General features: G+C 42.4%; 1 protein-coding gene across 2 annotated transcripts in view; it reads left to right on the forward strand.

Annotated features, from left to right (window-relative positions):
• Positions 1 to 19,409, forward strand: part of ryr3 (ryanodine receptor 3) — a 349,432-nt gene that overhangs the window by 214,253 nt on the left and 115,770 nt on the right. For both annotated transcript variants that reach the window (XM_041214540.1, XM_041214541.1), the window contains 7 exons: positions 733 to 873; positions 6,632 to 6,795; positions 7,839 to 7,917; positions 10,292 to 10,381; positions 13,640 to 13,777; positions 14,958 to 15,023; positions 18,880 to 18,955. In XM_041214540.1, coding sequence (XP_041070474.1) covers positions 733 to 873; positions 6,632 to 6,795; positions 7,839 to 7,917; positions 10,292 to 10,381; positions 13,640 to 13,777; positions 14,958 to 15,023; positions 18,880 to 18,955 — 754 coding nt within the window. The remainder of the gene's footprint in view (positions 1 to 732; positions 874 to 6,631; positions 6,796 to 7,838; positions 7,918 to 10,291; positions 10,382 to 13,639; positions 13,778 to 14,957; positions 15,024 to 18,879; positions 18,956 to 19,409) is intronic.

Consider the following 19,409-nt stretch of genomic DNA (forward strand, 5'->3'; position numbering starts at 1 on the left):
CAATGTAGCAAACAAAAATATCCGACATTTGTTCTGACGCTGATGTCGCCACATTTACAAAGTATTCTGAAGACATCTAGGCCTGGATTTTCCAATCCCACGGAACTCTCATTGGATCTCTGACTATACAGCCTCCACCCTAACCCCAATGGATTTTCCAACATTAAACTAATTGTAACGTTTTTGGTGGGGTCCTTGTGGTATTTCTGGACCATGTGGGTTGCCCACTTTGAGTGGGGACAGTGAAATCACCATGGTACTTGGTAATTGTGGTGCATCTGGTGGTGCCAGTTAAGAGTAAAACATTTGCATCTCTCTTTCTCGCTCTGTCAAGATTTTGAATGAGACAGCCCGAGAGTCTGTATGTCTATTCATTGAAAAGCCAGCTGCTCTGTCCTTTACATTCAGGTGTTAAATCTGGCATGTAGATTTCAATAGCACTTTATCTGGGTCCCCTGTCCCCTTGGTAATCAGGCCACACTGGTTTTTTTCAGGAAGAATTAATAGCAAGTCCCCTATCCCTCTTTATTATTCCATTTTACTTTAAATTAAAGAGACATTTTAAAGCATAATCATCTTATAATGTCTAGCGATCATTACAAAATACACAGCCAATAATTTCCTATCAGCCGCAAGGATTTGATGCGGAAGTATCAAATTGTATATTTTGTAAAAATGTTTCTTCTGTAATACTTTTAGTCTATTAGTATTATTTTCTTTTATCAACTACAGCTTCTAGCCAGCCACTATGAGCAGAGTTGGAAATACTATTGCTTGGCATCAGGATGGGGCAGTTATGGAAGTGCAACTGATGAAGAATTGCACCTCACCAAAAAGTTGTTCTGGAGAATTTTAGATGCACTCTCTACAAAGGTAAGATTACACCTAGTTAAATTGTATTAAAAGTCACCTAACTCTCAGGTTAAAAGAAGTGCAATTAAAAGCCAAAGCTATAAATTGGATTTGTGATGTGTATAAACTTAAAAAAAAATGTTCACTCAGTTGGGTTCCTCATGGAAAGTTGTTGCAAAACTAAACTCTAAGTTCATTAAAGGTCAGTGAATGTTTCGAGGTCAATTATGTTGGTTCTTATATGAGAAAATAACTCACTGATTAATGTTCTCAACTGTCATTCAATATATTATTACTATTGACATTTTTATGTTTCCCATTTCTCTCTTTAACTTGGCCAATCTCTCAGATGGTAATGAAGTTTTTAATGCAAACGTTATTGGTCACATAACCCAAGAGCCGGGATTTTCCTTTTCTGTTTGCGGTGGGCATCATAGCGGGCGGGAGCAGGAAATATTGGGAGATCACAAAAATCGGTTTCACATCGACGTAAAACCAGTTTGTGATCGTCTGCTCCACCCCCCAATGGCGTGCTGCGTTTCCCATCACCACACATCAGGAAGCTAATTTATGTACATTAGAATCTCATTATAAACCCTGCTCACCAGAATCATCCCCCCCAGGCTGAGTCATGAGCTCACTTTGGCGTGATTGCACACCAACATATTTCACAACAGCACATAAGCACCTGGTGAGCTGCACTTCACCCGGGACTTCGAGGTTTGTTCACCTATCTTGCTTCAGGCAGCGCTCGCAGTCATCAGCGCCATGCTTCACAGACAGCACCACATCACTTTTAGGGGGGCTCACGGGCAGGTCTCCACCTACCAGACCAGCTGTAAGGCGAGGGTGACTTTTCAATGGTTGCAGAGCTAGAGCTTGCTTGGCAAAGGGGAGAAGTGGCTTCAGGCAAGGGAAGAGGATGCAGGATGAGGGCTGTACTGGGAAAAGGGGAGGTATCCCTGGATATGTGTGGGGACACAAGTTGATCTGTGCAAGTGCCTCAAGATGGTGAGGGCTGAGGAGGCAGCCCCAAGAGGAGATGAGGCCAGATGGAGATGTGAGAGTAGGTGTGTGAGAATGGGTAGTGATGTCCCTTGAGCTGGCAGTGAGTGAGATGCCAGTGAATGTGTGATGGGTTTGTGAGTGTGTGTGTTAGAGTGATGAGATGGTTGCCATACCCTGGTGGCATGGATGAGATTATTCATCCTCTTTCTGTACTGGATGGCCAACATCTTCTGTGCAGCATTGGCACCGACCACCACTACCACCACGTCCCAAGCCATAGTGGTGGGATTGCTGGACCTCCTGTGGCCAGAGCGGGAGTGAAGGATATCACAGCAGACCACCAAAAGGCCTTCCAGTGATGGGCCACTGAACTCTTCTGGCTTTCAGGGCCATGTCTTCCCTGGAGCAGTCCTGGGCTGCAAGCATCAAGAACTGTTTGCGCGGCTGCAGTTTAGGTAAGGCACCCGGAGTGAGGAGACAGTGAGGTAAGGGCATGGTGGGTGATTCAAGGACTGCCCACCCGTGAGACAGTGTGTTTGCTGTGGCTGCATAAATAATGAGGCAGGAAGCAAACAATACGGTGCAAACAACCGCTTTTGCGGCCAGAGGGTAAACTGTCTTTTTTCACGCCTGCCACTGCACGTAGTGCAATTCAGGGAAAGTTCCAGCCTATGTTTACATTCGAATTGGGAGCAGGAGTAGGCCATTCAGCCCCTCGAGCTTGCTCCACCATTCAATAAGATCTTGGCCGTTCTGATTGTGAGCTCTACTATTCTGTGCACCCCCTATTAACTTTGATTCCCTTGTCAGTCAAGAATCTACCTACCTCTGCCTTAAAAATATTCAATGACACTGCCCCCACTGCTCTCCGGGGAAGGGAGTTCCACACACTCACGACCCTTTGAGAGAAAAAAATATTCTGCTCTTAAATGGTCTTAAGTGGAAGACCCCTTATTTTTAAACTGTGTCCCCGAGTTTTAGTCTCTGCCCCACAGGGAAACATATGTCCAGCATCCATCTCAACAAATCCCCTTGGGGTCTTATATGCTCCGATAAGATCACCTCTCATTCTTCTAAACTCTAATGGACACAGACCCCAATCCATCCAACCTTTTCCTCATAAGAAAACACCCTCATCCCAGGAATCAGTCGAGCGAGCCTTCTCTGAACTGCTCCAATGCAACTATGTCCTTTCTTAAATAAGGAGACCAAAACCGTACACAGTACTTTAGATGTGGTCTGACCAATGCCCTGTACAGCTGTAGCAAAATAGCCCTACTTCTATATTCCATTCCCCTTGCAATAAACAACAACATTCCATTTGCCTTCCTAGTCACTTGCTGCACCTGCATATTAACTTTTCATGATTCATGAACCAGGACATCCAGATCCCTCTGTACCTCAGAGTTCTGCAGTCTCTCGCTATTTAGATAATATGTTGCTTTTCTATTCTTCCCGCAAAAGTGGACAAGTTCACATTTTCTCACATTATCCTCCACCTGCCAAGCCCTTTGCCCACTCACTTAACCTATCTAAGTCCCTTTGTAGACTCCTTATGTCCGCTTCACAACTTAGTTTCCTACCTATCTTTGTGTCATCAGCAAATTTAGTGACCATCCATTCGGTCCCTTCGTTCCAGTCTTTGATATTTACAATAGTTGAGGCCCCAGTACTGACCTCTGTGGCACTCCACTCATTACATCTTGCCAACCAGAAAATGACCCAGTTATGACTCCTCTCTGTTTCCTGTTAACTAACCAATCTCCTATCCATGCTAATATGTTACCCCCAACACCATGAGCTCCTATTTTGTGCAGTCACCTTGTCAAATGCCTTCTGGAAATTCAAGTACACCACATCCATAGGTTCCCCTTTATCCACGTTACTTGTTACTTCCTCAAAGACTCTAATAGGTTAGTCAAATACAACTTCACTTCCACAAAACCATGTTGACTCTGTCTGATTGCATTAAGATTTTCTGAGTGCCCTGCTATAACCACCTTAATAATAGATTCCAGCATTTTCCCTTTGACAGTGGTTAAGCTAACTCTTAAGAGGCCTCTAGCTCTCACTTTCTGTCACCCTACTTTCTTGAATAGAGGAGTTACATTTGCTATGTTCCAATCTGATGGGACCTTTGGAAAATTAAAACCAATGCATCTAATATCTCAGCAATGTCTTATTTTAAGACCCTAGGATGAAGTCCATCAGGGCCTGGGGACTTGTCAGCTTTTAGCTCTAATAATTTTCTCAGTACGCTGAAAATGGGAGCTTGTCAGAAAGGTACGGCAATAATCATAGGGGATTTTAATCAACATATAGACTGGAAAAATTAGATGGGCAAAGGTAGCCAAGATGAAGAAATCGTAGAACATTTTCAGGATAGTTTCTTAGAACAACACAGGCTGACACCAACCAGAGAGCAGACGACAAAAGACCTGGTATTGTGCGACGAGATAAGATTAATTAATGAGCGCATAGTGAAGGCACCCTAGGTAGCAGCGATTATAATATGATTGAATGTTACATTCAGTTTGAGGAAGATAAGAGTGGGTCTAAGACTAGTATTTTAAATAAAGGCAATATGAGGGCATCAAAGCAGAGCTGGCTAAAGTGAACTGGCAAATGAGGTTAAGGGATAGGTCAGTAGATATGCAGACATTTAAGGGGATATTTCAGAATACACAGAACAGATACGATCCAACGAGAAAGAAGAAATCCAAGGGGAGGACCAATCATCCATGGTTAACTAGAGAAGTTAAAGATGGTATCAAACTTGAGGAAAAAGTATATAATTGTGCAAAGATGGGTGGAAGGTCAGAAGATTGGACAGAATATAAAAAAACAGCAAAGAATGGCTAAAAGATTGATTAGGAAGGAAAAATTTGAGTACAAGAGAAAGCTAGCTAGAAATATAAAGAAAAAAAGCAAGAGTTTGTATAGATATTTAAACAAGAAAAAAAATTAACAAAGTGAGCATTGGTCTCATGGAAAGTGAGTCTGGAGAATCAATAATGGAAAATAAGGCGATGGCAGATGAATTGAATAGGTATTTTGCATTGGTCTTCATTTATATTGGGCATTTGTCAAACTACATTTGGAGTACTGTGTACAGTATTGGTCCTTATTTAAGGAAGGATGTATATGTGTTGGAAGCAGTTCAGAGAAGGTTTACCAGACTAATACCTGGAATGGGTGAGTTATCCTATGAGGAAAGGTTGGACAGACTAGACTTGTATCCGCTGGAGTTTAGAAGAGTAAGGGGTGACTTGATTGAAACATATGAGACCCTGAGGGGTCTTGACAAGGCAAAAGTGGAGAGGATTTTTCCTCTTGTGGGAGATTCTAGAACTAGGTATCATTGTTTAAAAATAAAGGGTCACCCATTTAAGATGAGGAGATTTTTCTTTCTCTGAGGATCGTGAGACTTTGGGACTCTTCCTCAAAAAACAGTGAAAGCAAAGCCTTTGAATATTTTTAAGGCAGAGCTAGATAGATTCTTGGTAAGCAAGGGGGCGAAAAGTTATCGGGTTTAGGTGGGGATGTGGAGTTGAGGTTACAATCAGATCAGCCACATTCTTATTGAATGGCAGAGCAAGCTCGAAGGGCTCTGTGATCTACTCCTGCTCCTAATTCTTATGTTCGTACCCTTTCCCTGGTAATTGTAATTATCTTAAGTTCCTCCGTCCCTCTCAACTCTTGATTCACAATTATTTCTGGGATGCTTACAGTGAAGATAGATGCAAAATATATGTTCAACTCATCCGCCATTTCCTTATTTTCTATCATTAATTCCCTAGACACACACACTAGAGGACCAACTCTCACTTTACTTACTGTTTGACTTTTTAAATACCTGTAGAAATTCTTACTATCTGTTTTTATATTTCTAGCTAGCTTTTTCTCATACTCTAATTTCTCCCTCATTGTTATGTCAATTTAAGTCAGTTTTGCTCTCATTTCGGTAGGTTTCAGCATTTGAATCATACCACTATTGTATTTCCGATATTCCATTAAATACGTGGTAAATACAGTTTGTTTCTGCAGTTTATTTAAGAAAAAGGATGAGGTTAAATTAACCACTTAAATATTATTTGTTTCTCAGCATCTTTAGGGCTTGGCTCATGCCTCCTCTGAGTTGTTGTTTCTCCAATAAAAGAAGTTGAGTTCCGGGAGTTTCTCTTGCTAGGTTAAAACTCCAAGCACCGGAATGATGCCTGTTTTTCACGAAACTCTGTACAAAGCCTTAATGTCCTTTTAAATGCAGGGTGCACTAAGCAGTACAATGTGGCATCACCTTTAATCTTCACGACAGCAGAATGACTCATTTGACATATCGTCAAATACATTTGAGATATTGCCCAGTAATTGATTGACCTGCTAGTTTCAGCTTATTGTTGAACGACTATTCACAGTAACCGAAGCTGAGCAAAAATTAAAACAATAAATAAAATGGTCAATGACGATGACTATACGGCAGTTGATGTTAGAAAAATGGTCATTTTATTCATTTATTTACCTCATTTTTGTTTACATTGCATTTTTTTCTGCATTTGGATCAAATCATTCTTCCATTGGTTTCTGTTTCCCAGTATAAATGCTATATGAGGGGCAGCTGATAGATTTGAACACTGATTTGAGTTTGTGTGGAGTTATGTTTAGTATTATTGTATTTTCACTTTTATCAAACAAGTATCTGTTTGCAATTGCTATAAGCAGTCCTCGGTGTTTATCCTTGTGGCCCTCTAATGAGTCCCTATCTTTCCTGCAGAAATATAACCCCGAACTCTTTAAAATGGCCTTGCCATGCCTGAGTGCAATAGGAGGGGCTCTGTCACCCGATTTTGTGGATTCGAGCTTCTCAGTTGTGTTGGATAGGCAGGCTTCGGTGGATGAAGAAGGCAACTTTGACCCGAAACCTATCAACACTGCTAAGTATGGCACTGGAATAAATAACAACGGTTTCCTTTAAATGTGGTTCTCGTAGATTTAAAACCTACTGTTTGTCGCCCATTTTCATCTGTTCCTTTACTGAACAAAGTTTTGGAAAAATATCTCTCATTTCTCTGGTTATGTGCTGCTACTCATCTCTTTACAGTAGAAGAAGATTATCAAATTTTGAACATGCCAAATCCACTGATCTGTTAAAAAAAATCAATTCCAAACTGCATACAGAAGGTGTTTGTCAAATAGTAAAACAAAGTTATAACAAATTGCAAAATGCAGGATTTCAACAGGCTGGGAAATTATTTATTTTATATGTTTTCATTTCAAAAAATCTGGATGCATTTCTTAAAGAGAGTTTTACCCTTAATATCTGTTTGTTGCCAAACAGTTTTATTATAATTTCCTACAAAATAATTTGTTTTTGTCCAAAAAAATTCTGGAATTATTTTTAATTTTTTTATCTGAAATATGTTCACTGGCTGAACAAATCTGTGAGAGTTATCGTTTAGTGTATTTACACAAGTACATTCACAGATTTTTCTGTAAATCAGTACCAGTTGGAGTTACTTAGCAATCACTACAGATTTTCAAAGTAGTAACGTTGAGTGTAATTCAGATGCACTTAAGCTCAGCCCAGCCATTTTATGTATCTTGTAATTGAAAAGCAATAAATGGCTGGAGTCCAGCTATGTACGTTCTTCGTAATTAGAGGCGATGATTTTGTCAGGAAGTGTTTCAAACTCAAGCTTAACGGTGGACGCAGATTCCTACATAGCTTTGTTTGCTTCTTGAACGCCTACAACCCAGCAGCAATGAATAAAATAAAATACTCTCACCAGAAAAATCCCCGGAGCACAGTAGATTTTAGTCGGCTTTGGTAGCCTTTCACCAGTTTCGCTGAAAATAGTCATTAAATGCTCTTAATCCTAGTTATATAACAAAACCATTTTAACAAAGCATTTTTTTTAAAAAAAAAAATTCAAACGTATTTAAAGTGGATCTTTTGAAAGCGGTTTCCTGTTTTGTTTCAGCATTTCAATTCCAGAGAAGTTGGAGTACATTGTCAACAAATATGCAGGACACCTGCATGAGAAGTGGGCTCTTGAAAGGGTAATTATCAGCATCATTGTTTTGACTTTTTGATCATTTTTTTTTCCCCAGAGAAAGGAGCTAATTTAATGTTGGGGTTTTAAAGCAAAGCGTATTCTAAAATGTTTTTCACGAAGGCGCCCACATGACAGATGTTTCATACACTGGTGGCAGTTGTTTTCTCCAAGGACAGTAAAATAATGAGCAATTCAGCAGCTTCTCTCAGTCAGGATAAACACCCACACACCCTATTGTGGCGCAAGGTCTTCGATCCCACCATCAGTTGTGAGCCAAAAAAAAATTGATAAAGCCGAGACAAAGACGCAGAATGGTAGTCAGCGTTTAAGAAGGGATTGAGGAAAGAAATGCTGCAGGACATTTAGAAGATATATTGAAGCCAAGTAAGATGACCCAGTAACAGAGGAAAGTGTGGTGCGTGTATTACTTTTGTATCATTCCATGAAGCGGAGTGGTTCTGATCATAATTGCTGTTACTCCGAACTATGGAATAAAGCAGCTTTCCAATTCATATTGAGTTGTGGTTTACCGAATGTTTGCTCAATCAATCGAGGAGAGATTGAAGAAGCAGGTATATGATGGGCATAGAAATCCAGTTCATGTCACAAGGGGGCACTATTGTTACCCTGGATTATGCTATCCTGCAATAGGGACTAAGGCAACATGAGTCAACTCGCATTCAGTTAAGATGCTTATGGGAATTCCACTGAACCTGAGAAGGTGTACACAGCAAATCCCAACGTGTGAGCCGGGCTGGAATTCTACCAGCCCTTTGCAACGTGCAGGGAGATGGAAAGTCTGGCAAAATAGCGCAGGAGGACATGGGAGGGTGTGTACCACATCTTCCAAGTGCCATGCTATTTTGCCAGCTACAGGAAAGTTGGCAGATTAACCTGACAGGAGCCCAATTGAGCCCTGTAAGTGGCCAATTAAGGGTCACAATCCACCTCTGCAAGCATTTTAGCCCTATCGGAGGTCCTGCCTTGATGGAGGGTAGGCCACCCTGTGACACCTGATGGCCTCCCAGCAGGCTCTGGGGGGGGTGGCAGGAGCCCTCCGTTATGGGTACTGCATCACTCACAGAGGGGGCCCCTGGCAGCAATGGCTGACCCTGCTGTATCAGCACCACCTGTACCTCATGACCTGTGCTTCCCCCATCACCCCCCAACCCAAGTGCCAAGCCTGTCTGGTCTCCGCACTCCCCCACCCCCCCAATCCAACTTACCCCTGTTTGAGGGCATCAGGCCAAAGAGGTGCCCCCTTTTGGCAGCTTCAGCCTCAGCAATGGTCACCACCGGTGGCTGCAACATTGAGGCCTTTATTTTCTCCATTCTTTCATGGGATGTAGGTGTCGCTGGCAAGGCCAGTATTTTTTGCCCATCCCTCATTGCCCTTGAACTGAGTGGCTTGCTGGGCCATTTCAGAGGGCAGTTAACAGTCAACCACATTGCTGTGGGTCCGGAGTCACACATAGGCCAGACCAGGTAAGGACGGCAGATTTCCTTCCCTAAAGGACATTAGTGAACCAGATGGATTTTTACAGCAATCGATGATAGTTTCATGGTCACCATTGCTGGGACTAGCTTAATATTCCAGATTTATTAATCGAATTGAAATTCTACCAGCTGCCGTGGTGGGATTTGAACCTGTGTCCCCAGAGCATTAAGCCTGGGCCTCTGGATTACTGGCTCAGTGAGATCCCCCCTATGCCACCATCCCCCAGGCTGCTGGTCTGTCGGCCCTCTGAATGGGCTGGCAGCTCTTGGGGTGGTGGAGGGGGGGAGGTGGGGGTGGAGCACCATCTTTCATTGGAGTGGGGACCCAGGCTCCACCCACATGACTGCTCTCCAGCAGGAACCTGCCTCCCTGGGACCCACCACTTGCCAAAACAGGCTTGCTTCCTGAGTTGGACTCTGAAGGCAAGACTTCTGACTCCCCAAAATGATCTTTTTCTGTCATGAAATTAACATTTCTGTCACTTTTGCTGTTGCCTTATTGTGATTGAACAGATTGTTGGAAGCCAAATAAATATCAAATTCTAATGAGGGTTGTGTTGGACTGAGATAGTCTTTGTGGATTTTATGCTAGAGTTAAGGGCCATGAGAAATGTTTGTTCTGTCAGAGCTGGTGATGTATCAGAGGCAGCAAATGCACATTGAAGACAGGAGTGTTGAAAAGATTGCTTTTAAAAATAAATCATATACTAATTTAAATTTGGGGATTTATAATGCATGGAGTAAGGTAGAAATCTAAAAGCATTATTTAAAAAAGAGATGGAAAAATATTGGACTGCTTGTGCTGACTAACTTCTGTCAACTGCAAATTAATGTCTGGGTGTTTCGGCACAAGAACTATAATTTTGCTTCTTGTTGTGTAGATGCAAAATGGATGGACATATAGCGATTCAATCAATGAAAATATGAAGACTCATCCTTTACTGAGACCCTATAAAACTTTAACAGAAAGGGTAAGGGATACTAGTGGAAGTTATGCAATTGATAGTGGGCTGTTACTGCTGATATATTGCATGGTTTTAGTTGGTTAGACTTCAGCAGCACTGCCATTAAACCTTGCCTCTAGCTAACTTGCACCTAAACTCTGTAGAGATAAGTATGCCTTCCACATCAGGCAAAAAATGACCCTGACCTGTATGGATTTCTCAATGATAAAGGCAAAATACTGCAGATGATAGAAATCGGAAACAAAAATAAAAAATGCTGGAAAAACTCAGCAGGTCTGACAGCATCTGTGGAGAGAAAGACAGAGTTAATGTTTCGAGTCCGTATGACTGTTCTCCTGGAAGAGTCATACAGACTCGAAAGGTTAATTCTGTTTCTCTCTCCACAGATGCTATCAGACCTGCTGAGTTTTTCCAGAATTTTTTTGAATTTCTCAATGGTTTGGCTTGGGAACACTTCTATATCCAGTAGATCAAAATTAATTATCTAGAGTCAAATGAACAGGTGAGTAATTTTATGTCTTGATCATAAACATCTGTGAATTGCATGTTAACGGTTTTCTGATATATCTCATCATGCAATAGCTCATTGTTTTGCACTAATTAAAGGATGTAAATGCTACTTTTATCAATAGCAACGGAGCTTGAAGCATGTGTGCCAATTCTCTGACCCCTGAAATTGAATTGCTCCCCAAGATTCACTTACAGGTATTTGATTATCATCAAATCGTCATTCAAAGCAGAAATATTTACTGTAACAATTTAAAAGGTGCACTTTGCTTCTGGCAAAAGTTCAACTATTTTATTTTTGACTGATGCTCGTTGTTTACTCTGCTGATTTTTTAAAAAAGCTCCCCATTGCTGTTATCCATCTTGTGATCATCATTTCTTCTTATTTGACATGCAGAGCACCTTGTATTTTGAAGTGATGATTATACAGCAATGGCTGCGACCTTAAAGTATCTTGAATGACAGACTTGCTAGTTTTTCTTTTGCATCCCCCCACCCCCGCAGTAAATTCGAGGGCATTGGATTGGTGTACCTTAGCGCATGATGTATATGATGATTAAGTTATATATTTTTATCAGCACTGCCAGTATGTACGCTGAATTTTATGATTAAATTTTTATCATCTAGTGTGTTTCTTTGGCATTAATTTTCACTGGTAATGCAAGTCAGATGGATGGAAAGCAGGGTTCATCCACATGTGCTAATTCACATTTTTTTTTTGAGGCTAAAGATATAATGGTATTTTAAAAGCTTTAAGGCTGCAAGGTTGCGCTCCCTAGCTGGTGCTGTAATGTTCAGTGGGCTTAATTGATCTATGTTTGATTATGAGAGTCTGGTAACTGATCAATGCTCACTGTGCTCAATTGATTGTGCCTGGGTGTGGACTCCGAGCTAAAGTAAACAAAAAGCCCGAGAAGCTGAGCTGTAAGGGTGAGTGCAGGTATTTTGTGATTGCAGAGATATTTTAAAACATGTAAATAAACCTGTTGCACACTTGGAAACTAGTGTCATGTCTACATGTCTGAGGTATGTAACATTTAAAACAAACCAGTGAATGCCCAGCAGGTGCTACAGGAGCCCCGGAGAGAAACAATGGCAGTGAAACCCTTCCAGCCACCTCCAGCACAGCCCATGCAACGCACCCTGGCTGACAGGACAGTAGGACAGACAGTGCAGTCCATGTGTAGGAAGAATGCAGAGTAGATGGATTGTGATGGTAAAAGTTTTTGGAGGAGTTTTGGTGTCTTGTTGCATCTGGAAGGGAGTGTGGAGGCATCCTGACAGGGAGATCAGATGGGTTTTCTGCCCTGTCAACAGAAAGTTGACAAACCTGGAATTATGGGGGGGCTATTGTTGCAGTCCCACTTTGGGTGCAACATGGCAGGGGCATGAAGCACAGGTTGCAGAGGGAGGAGGCTCTGCACAGAAGGAGATGGAGGAGAGTTCCCAACAGAAGGGCCTACCCACCATTTGTCTTGAGGGACCCCTCCCCTACCCATACCTCAGGCAAGAATAGTGTCTGATGTGGCTACGATTCACCAAGGAAGTGGTCACCGAACCCATCTGCGTTCTTACCCTCCAGTGCGCTGGAGCACAAACTACCCTTTTCCTTTGGTCTTGCCACAGCCCACTTGTGCCCAGTGACTCACCACATGCAGATCCCGGCTCCATACTAATGTACACACTGTTGCTGGTATCTTGGCTGGTAACTGTGAGTGTCAGGTCAAGTGATGATGCTTCTTCATCTGGAATTTGGTGTTCTGTTGTGAGGTTGCAGTGACTGATCAGGTGGTGACATGCGGGTGCCTGAAAACAGAAATGGAGGAGGTGAGTGCCGGGGTGAGACACAGGGGGTGGGCTGGTCACACCATCTCCAGCTTTCACGTCATGCTAAGTGGCAGAATGAGGGTGAGGTGAGAAGGGGCATAAAGCAGGAGCGTTCCATCAACGCTGGATGCTATGGTCCCTGTCACAGCCATCTCCATGCTGCAAAGTTCTGCCTACTCTAGAGGGTTCAGCTAATGCAGGTGTGTCTGTACCTTTCTGGCTTTTTTCTGTTCCCTCCTATTACGGGCGGGATGAGGATTCCAACAGCAAATAAAAATGTTTACGTTTCATTTATAACATGTCTCTGCTCATGTGACAGGGGACATGTTTTATAGCAATTTAGAAATCTTTATTTTATATTTTGAAAAATGCACACCTGCGTGCATGCGTGAAGTTCCCTGCTCACCCTCCTCCCCACTTCCCCCTCGCCCCACCACAGTGATCGCTACGGCGCACGTTTCACACAGGGCGGGCCATAATTGGCACTCCAGCGTGAAATCGCGGGCGGTGGATGGCTTCTTGCCCGCCCCCAGCGAGCCCACCCGACGAGGGCAAAATCCTCCCCGATGTTACTGGCTTGTGAACCAGGCCCCTCCTTGTTGAATAGATAGCAGTCCAACAAGCCTGAAGCTTGATCACATGAAACAATTGCTTTCTATGGGTGCGTCAGCTGTTAGTCACCTGTATTGTGACTATTGTTATTATAACATTTAATTTGATACAGGATTCACTATTGGAACATTCTGACGTTTACTGGGGAAAAATACTGTTGTGTTTCCACTGCGATAGGACACCATAGCCCTTAAAACGAATTTTGAATATAGTAAAGCCTCCAAATATTTATGGGAAATGCCACAGTGTTCAAAATTCATTCTGCACATTTGCTAACGCAGTCTTGTATCAATGACGTGAACAATTCTTCAATCACAGGAAAAGGAATTTTATCGCTGGCCGGCCAAGGAATCTTTTCGAGTCATGTTGACTTTGAATTGGAACGTTGAAAGGGCGAAAGAGAGTGAGGCTATGATCCAGCACCTGGAAAGTGAGAAATTGCGCAAAGTTTCACAGGTATAGCAAGACTCTTCCATAGTCTATTCCATCTTCTGAATCTGTCCCTAGGACTTCATCTTGGGTACATTACGGGAAAACCCCTTGGAGAGTTACATATTCAATTGAAATTTTCATATACCGTGTCAGAGTGTTTGAACTGTGTAAGGCATTTATCCATAGATGGTTTATTTGGATGAATCCATTAGCTGCCCATCAGGCCTGTGCTATACAAGAATTTTATTATATATATATATAATATATTATATATATGTATGTATGTATATTTATATATATATATATATCTGTATATCAGTTATCTTGCTGAATTAATATGCAATTTTCCAAAACTTTCCAGATATATAAGACTCCATGTTAAACCCCCATGACAGGTGAAGGAGGGAAAGCGGGTAAAAATGGAAGAAATTGAGAATGTGACACCTTCCCTGTTTGACCTTTTGTTCGGCAGCGAATTTCAGTGCCCCAGGGTGGAGAGGCAGGAAAAGTCTATTAACATATTGCGATTGGTAGCCCAGTTTAAATTTTATTGACGCTGGTTGTGATTCCCGACCTGCACCACAAGGAAAGAACCTTTTATAGCAACTCAGGGCCAGGAGAAGCAACAGTACTCCCTCTGCCTTCCTCCTGCTATGGTCAGTGATCTCCACCACACCCCAGACCCCAGCCCCAATTCCTCTTCTCCTCCCATCCAACCAATCGTGTCTCCGCACCGTTATGACAACAACCTTCTCTCCTCCCCAAATGCCTGGAACCATCCCCAGGAGTGACGCACTGCCACTGACCTTATCTGCCCAACAGCCGACCAGCTGGTTAGTTTGGCCGCCTGCCTCGTGGAAAATGGAATAAAATGATGAGAATGGTGTCCTGCCGTTAAATTTGGCAAGACCTCCCTGTCCCCAGCCTCAGTGGGTTCTTCAGCTGTCCCCTGTCTCTGCCGCGCTCCCCCCCCCCCCCCCCACCTCCCTGTAAATATAGGGGGCCGTGGGGCTTTTATATCTCACTGCACTGAAAACATTTTCCTTTCATATCAATGATGTCACGTAGTATAAAGCAATAAATAGTTCAAGTGTTTTTACTAAATGTTCTGTTGGTCACAATTGTACAGGTGCTTCAATGTAAATTAGTCAAATTTAAAATGAAAATGAGCTTATTTGTGGTGATCTTGTGTCGTTTCTTGCAGAATTCAGGAGGATACACCCCTGTTCCCGTCGACTTGTCTAATGCTCTGCTCTCCAGAGAGAATCAGGTTAGCTTTACTTTATATTATTCATTCACGCTGTGTGGGCTTCGCTGGCTGGGCCAGCATTTTTTGCCCATCCCTAGGTGCCCTTGAGAAGGTGGTGGTGAGCTGCCCTCTTGAACCTCTGCAGTCCATGTGGTGTAGGTACACCCACAGTGCTGTTGGGAGGGAAGTTCCAGGATTCCTTGATCACACGTTCTCATTGCCTATTCTTGCAATTCCCTCTGGTTACCATTGACCATGCAACTTCCCAAAAATAGTGCTGCTCATATTAGGCAGCAGTTTGCACTACAATTCAGCCTTTCTTCACTGTCACTTTCAAGCAAAGGACTTAATGAGACTGTTTCCAAAAGAAAACACTTTGACTGCACTGAGTTAGGGAAGCATAAATCCCGAGCACAATCAATTGCTTATTGTAACTTATGGCACAGATCCACCATTTATCTTGTTAACCCAGAAGATAGAAAGCTTCCTCATGCAAAGTCAATTTGCAATGGGTAAAAAGACTGATAACATTGATTTTGGATTAGATACGTTGCTCAATCCATGTGACATTATGAAGCAGGCTAAGGTTTACCTGCTGACGAAGAGTTGCACACCAGAAATAGCCAACCCCCTAACTAAACTATTCCAGTCCAGCTATGACAATGGTATTTATCCAGCAGTGTGGAAGATCACCGCTATAAACAGAATTAATCTAAGCAACCAGCTACCACCCTATTAGCATTCTCCCCAGTCAGCAGCAATAAGATTGAAGAAGTCATCAGCAATGTTACTAATGCCACTTGCTCAGTGACTTTCAGTCAGAGCACCACTAGCCCGATCTGGCTCAAGACCTTTCCACAGTCTTGACTTAAAATGAGCATAAAAGCTGAATGTCCAAATGCAGCATTGAAATGACCATACCACGGAGGACTGTGTGAGGTCAAGGGAGCCAATGTAGGTCAGCAAGCACAGGAATGATAGGGGACTGGGATTTGGAGCAAGTTAGGACATGGGCAGCAGAGTTTTGGGTGCTCTTAAACTTACTGAAGGTTGAACGTAGGAGGTCAGCTAGGAGCGCACTGCAAAAGTCATATCTTGAGGCAGCAAAGGTAGGGATGAGGTTTTCAGTGGCTGATGAGCGGAGATGGGGAAGAGCCAGGCAATATTGTGAAGGTGGAAATAGGCAGCCTTAGTAATGGCACAGATATGTGATCAGAAGTTCATCTCAGGATCAATTATAACAGTGCAAACAGTCTTGCGCAGCCTCGACAGTTGGCAGGGAAAGGGATGGAGTCAATATCTATTGAATGGAATTTGTGGCAGGGACTGAAGGCAATGACTTCGCCAAGGGGCAGCACGTGGCTGACAAATAAGAGGGTGCCAAGGATCGATGCTCGGGGAGACACCAGAGGTAACGGTGCGGGAGCAGGAGGAGAAGCAGGCGATTCTCTGGTTTTGGCTGGATAATTAAGTATGGAACCAGCTGAGAGCAGTCCCACCCTGGATAATGGTGGAGAGGTTTTGGATGAGGATGGTGTGGTCAGCTGTGTCAAAGGCTGCAGACAGGTTGGGCAGGATGAGAAAGAATAGGTTACCCTTGTTGCAGTCACGTTGAGAAGCCACTTACTATTTTTATAAGGATTGTTTTGGGACTGTGGCAGAGGTGGAAACTTGATGGGACAAATTCAAACATGGAGTCGCAGGAAAGCTAGGCAGAGAATTGGAAGGCGACGGCTCATTCAAGAAATACGGAGAGAAAATGGGGCGGTAGTTTTCAGGGCACAGAGGGGCCAAGGGCTGATGACAGGGATGATGACAGCAGTTTGGAAGGAGAGGGGGACAGGACATGAGAAGGGAAGATTGTTATTGTTAACATGGAGACCAGGAAGAGAAGGAAACCAACCTGACTAAACATATAACTTTATATACTGCTGGGTCATAATCTTGGAATTCCCTACCTTATATCATTGTGGAATCTCTGAGTGGGATTTTCCAGCGCGTCATGGCAGGACCCACCCTGGGGGATTCAGAGACCCAGCCAAAAGACCATTGACATTCGATGGGACCGAACAATACCAGCGGCGCCAGAAAGTCCCGGTGCCTACCTCAAGTGAATAATAAACTTTAAAAATTAATTTAAAACTTAATTTTATCATAACGGTCAAATTTGATAGTCTACAAATATGAAATTAATTTTGTAGGGACATTGAGGCTGTGTACCAATAACTATGAACCTTGTAAGCCGTTAAAAGTGAAAATCAGCCCTCTTGTCTTTCAAGGATGTATTTCCTTCTGAATTTAAAAGCAGTTTCTTTAGTAGAGTAACCAGAATCTTAATATCTAGCAGCTCAGTGATCAGTGAAATGGTTGTCAGGGAAATTCATTCACGTTGTCCTGGGTTTTGCAGCAGTAATGATAGTGACACTGTTTGTGTCCATTGTCATTCGCTCCTCTGAAGTTGACAGCAACGTGTGCAGCTTATGTGGAAATCCAGAAGTTGCTATCACTGATTCTACATTTTCCTTTTAAGTTGTCCTGCTGGATAGAGCGCAATCATGTAGAAATCACTGAACTGACGCAAACTTGCCTTTTAACATTATTAGCCTCACTGCAAAAACCCTTGTAAAAGTTACACCTCGTTAAATGAGGTGTAACCGGGCCTTTAACAGTCTTTATTCCACACTCTATAATTTTTTTAATTCAACGTGAATAATTCAGGTATTTCATGTCCTGGTTTGCTGTCTGTGACAATACTTCAATGTGATTGGCTGCTTACCTTGCTTGATGACCTTATTGCCGCTGGACACCTGGAGATTGCCTTCACTTGGCATCAGACTCAAATTGACATCAGGAATGGGGAAATCCATGTCAGAGAGATGGCTGGATCTTTGTGGGCAGTTTTCTTTGAGGGCAGTAGCAAGTGCCATTGCTGGCCAGTACTACAGTTGCCACTTATTGCAGGTGGAATATGACGACGCTTGTTAATTGCATTATCAATTGACATCATTTCAAGATGAAGCTGTTGGTGGTATTCCTGCTTTATTTTAACAAAGTTCCTATGGCACATGCAGCACAGAAATAGATGTTTTTGCTCTATTTAAGCCCCAACCCAGGCTTCCTCAGCTCACCCTATTGGCATAATATATTGGCTATACAGATGTAAAATGATAATGTCGAGGACCAATCCTTTGCCTTTCAAAGAGAGTTAACTAGTAATGCTAATTCAAGATGGGCAAGTTGGCCCCTCTTTTGAAGAATGACTAACAGGGCTACATTAAAAATAAACATTATGATCTATATAACACAGCTTGATTGTTTTGATTCCTCTCTTGGTGGCAGAAGTATTCTAATAGTTTGACCTTGCAGATTTAACCAGTTGGATTTGCATTTGTTAATTATTTTCTTGTCCTCCTACTTATGGTGGCTGGGTTGAGTGAAATTTGCAGATAATGGACTGAAGATCCCTGGCCAGGTTTTAATTCTTCTGATTTTTATCTTGAATCTGATACAACACCATCAAAAATAGTGTGATGATCATTTTGGTGCTTTGAGAGATTTTTTCTTTAAAGCAAACTCCATTCGTTAATTTATCTTGTATTTATCTTTCTATGTAAAGGAATTAAAAAAAGCGGAAACATATGTGTAAACTACTCCAAACTGGATCTAAGAACTCACTAAATGTTTCTTTGTGAGACAGCTAAATATTGTTACAATATGGCAGCCTTATTGAATATCTTTATTTCTCCTCTCTGACCATGCACACTTTTAAATACTTTATTTTAAACTCTCAGTCCAAACCTACATTAAAATTTGTAAACTAATTTGTTATTAATCCAATGAAATCTTTTGTTTTTGTTCCTGTTAATTTATGACCCAGGCTATGACAGAGGTTATGGCAGAAAACTACTACAACATATGGGCCAAAAAGAGAAAAGCAGAGTTAGAAAGCAAAGGTGAGTCTTACTGAAGTGTGTTGTGTACTTGTCTATGAAATTACTTTTGAAATGTTTTACATTGAAGATGACGACGATTGTGAGATAGAGACAAGGAATTCAAGAATGGCACTGAAGTAGGTTTGTTGCTGTACTTTCAAGTCTAAAACTCCAGATCAGTGACCAAACTGCAGTTACTTTTCATTCCCCGCAATGAGATCATGAGAAGTAGGAGCTGAAGTAGGTGATCCGGCCCGTCAAGTCTGCTCTGCCATTCTAAAGATCATAGCTACTCTGATTGTGATCTTAACTCCACTTTCCTGCCTACCCTCCCACACCTACCCCCCCCCCCCCCCCCCCAACCATCCCCCGATAACCCTTGACTGCCCTGTCAATCAAAAATCTATCTAACTCCACCTTGAATATATTCAATGACCCAGCCTCCACTGCCCTCTGGGGTAGAGAATTTCAAAGA

The sequence above is a fragment of the Carcharodon carcharias genome, chromosome 20 (assembly GCF_017639515.1).
Source record: "Carcharodon carcharias isolate sCarCar2 chromosome 20, sCarCar2.pri, whole genome shotgun sequence".
In the NCBI taxonomy this organism is placed as follows: Eukaryota; Metazoa; Chordata; class Chondrichthyes; order Lamniformes; family Lamnidae; genus Carcharodon; species Carcharodon carcharias.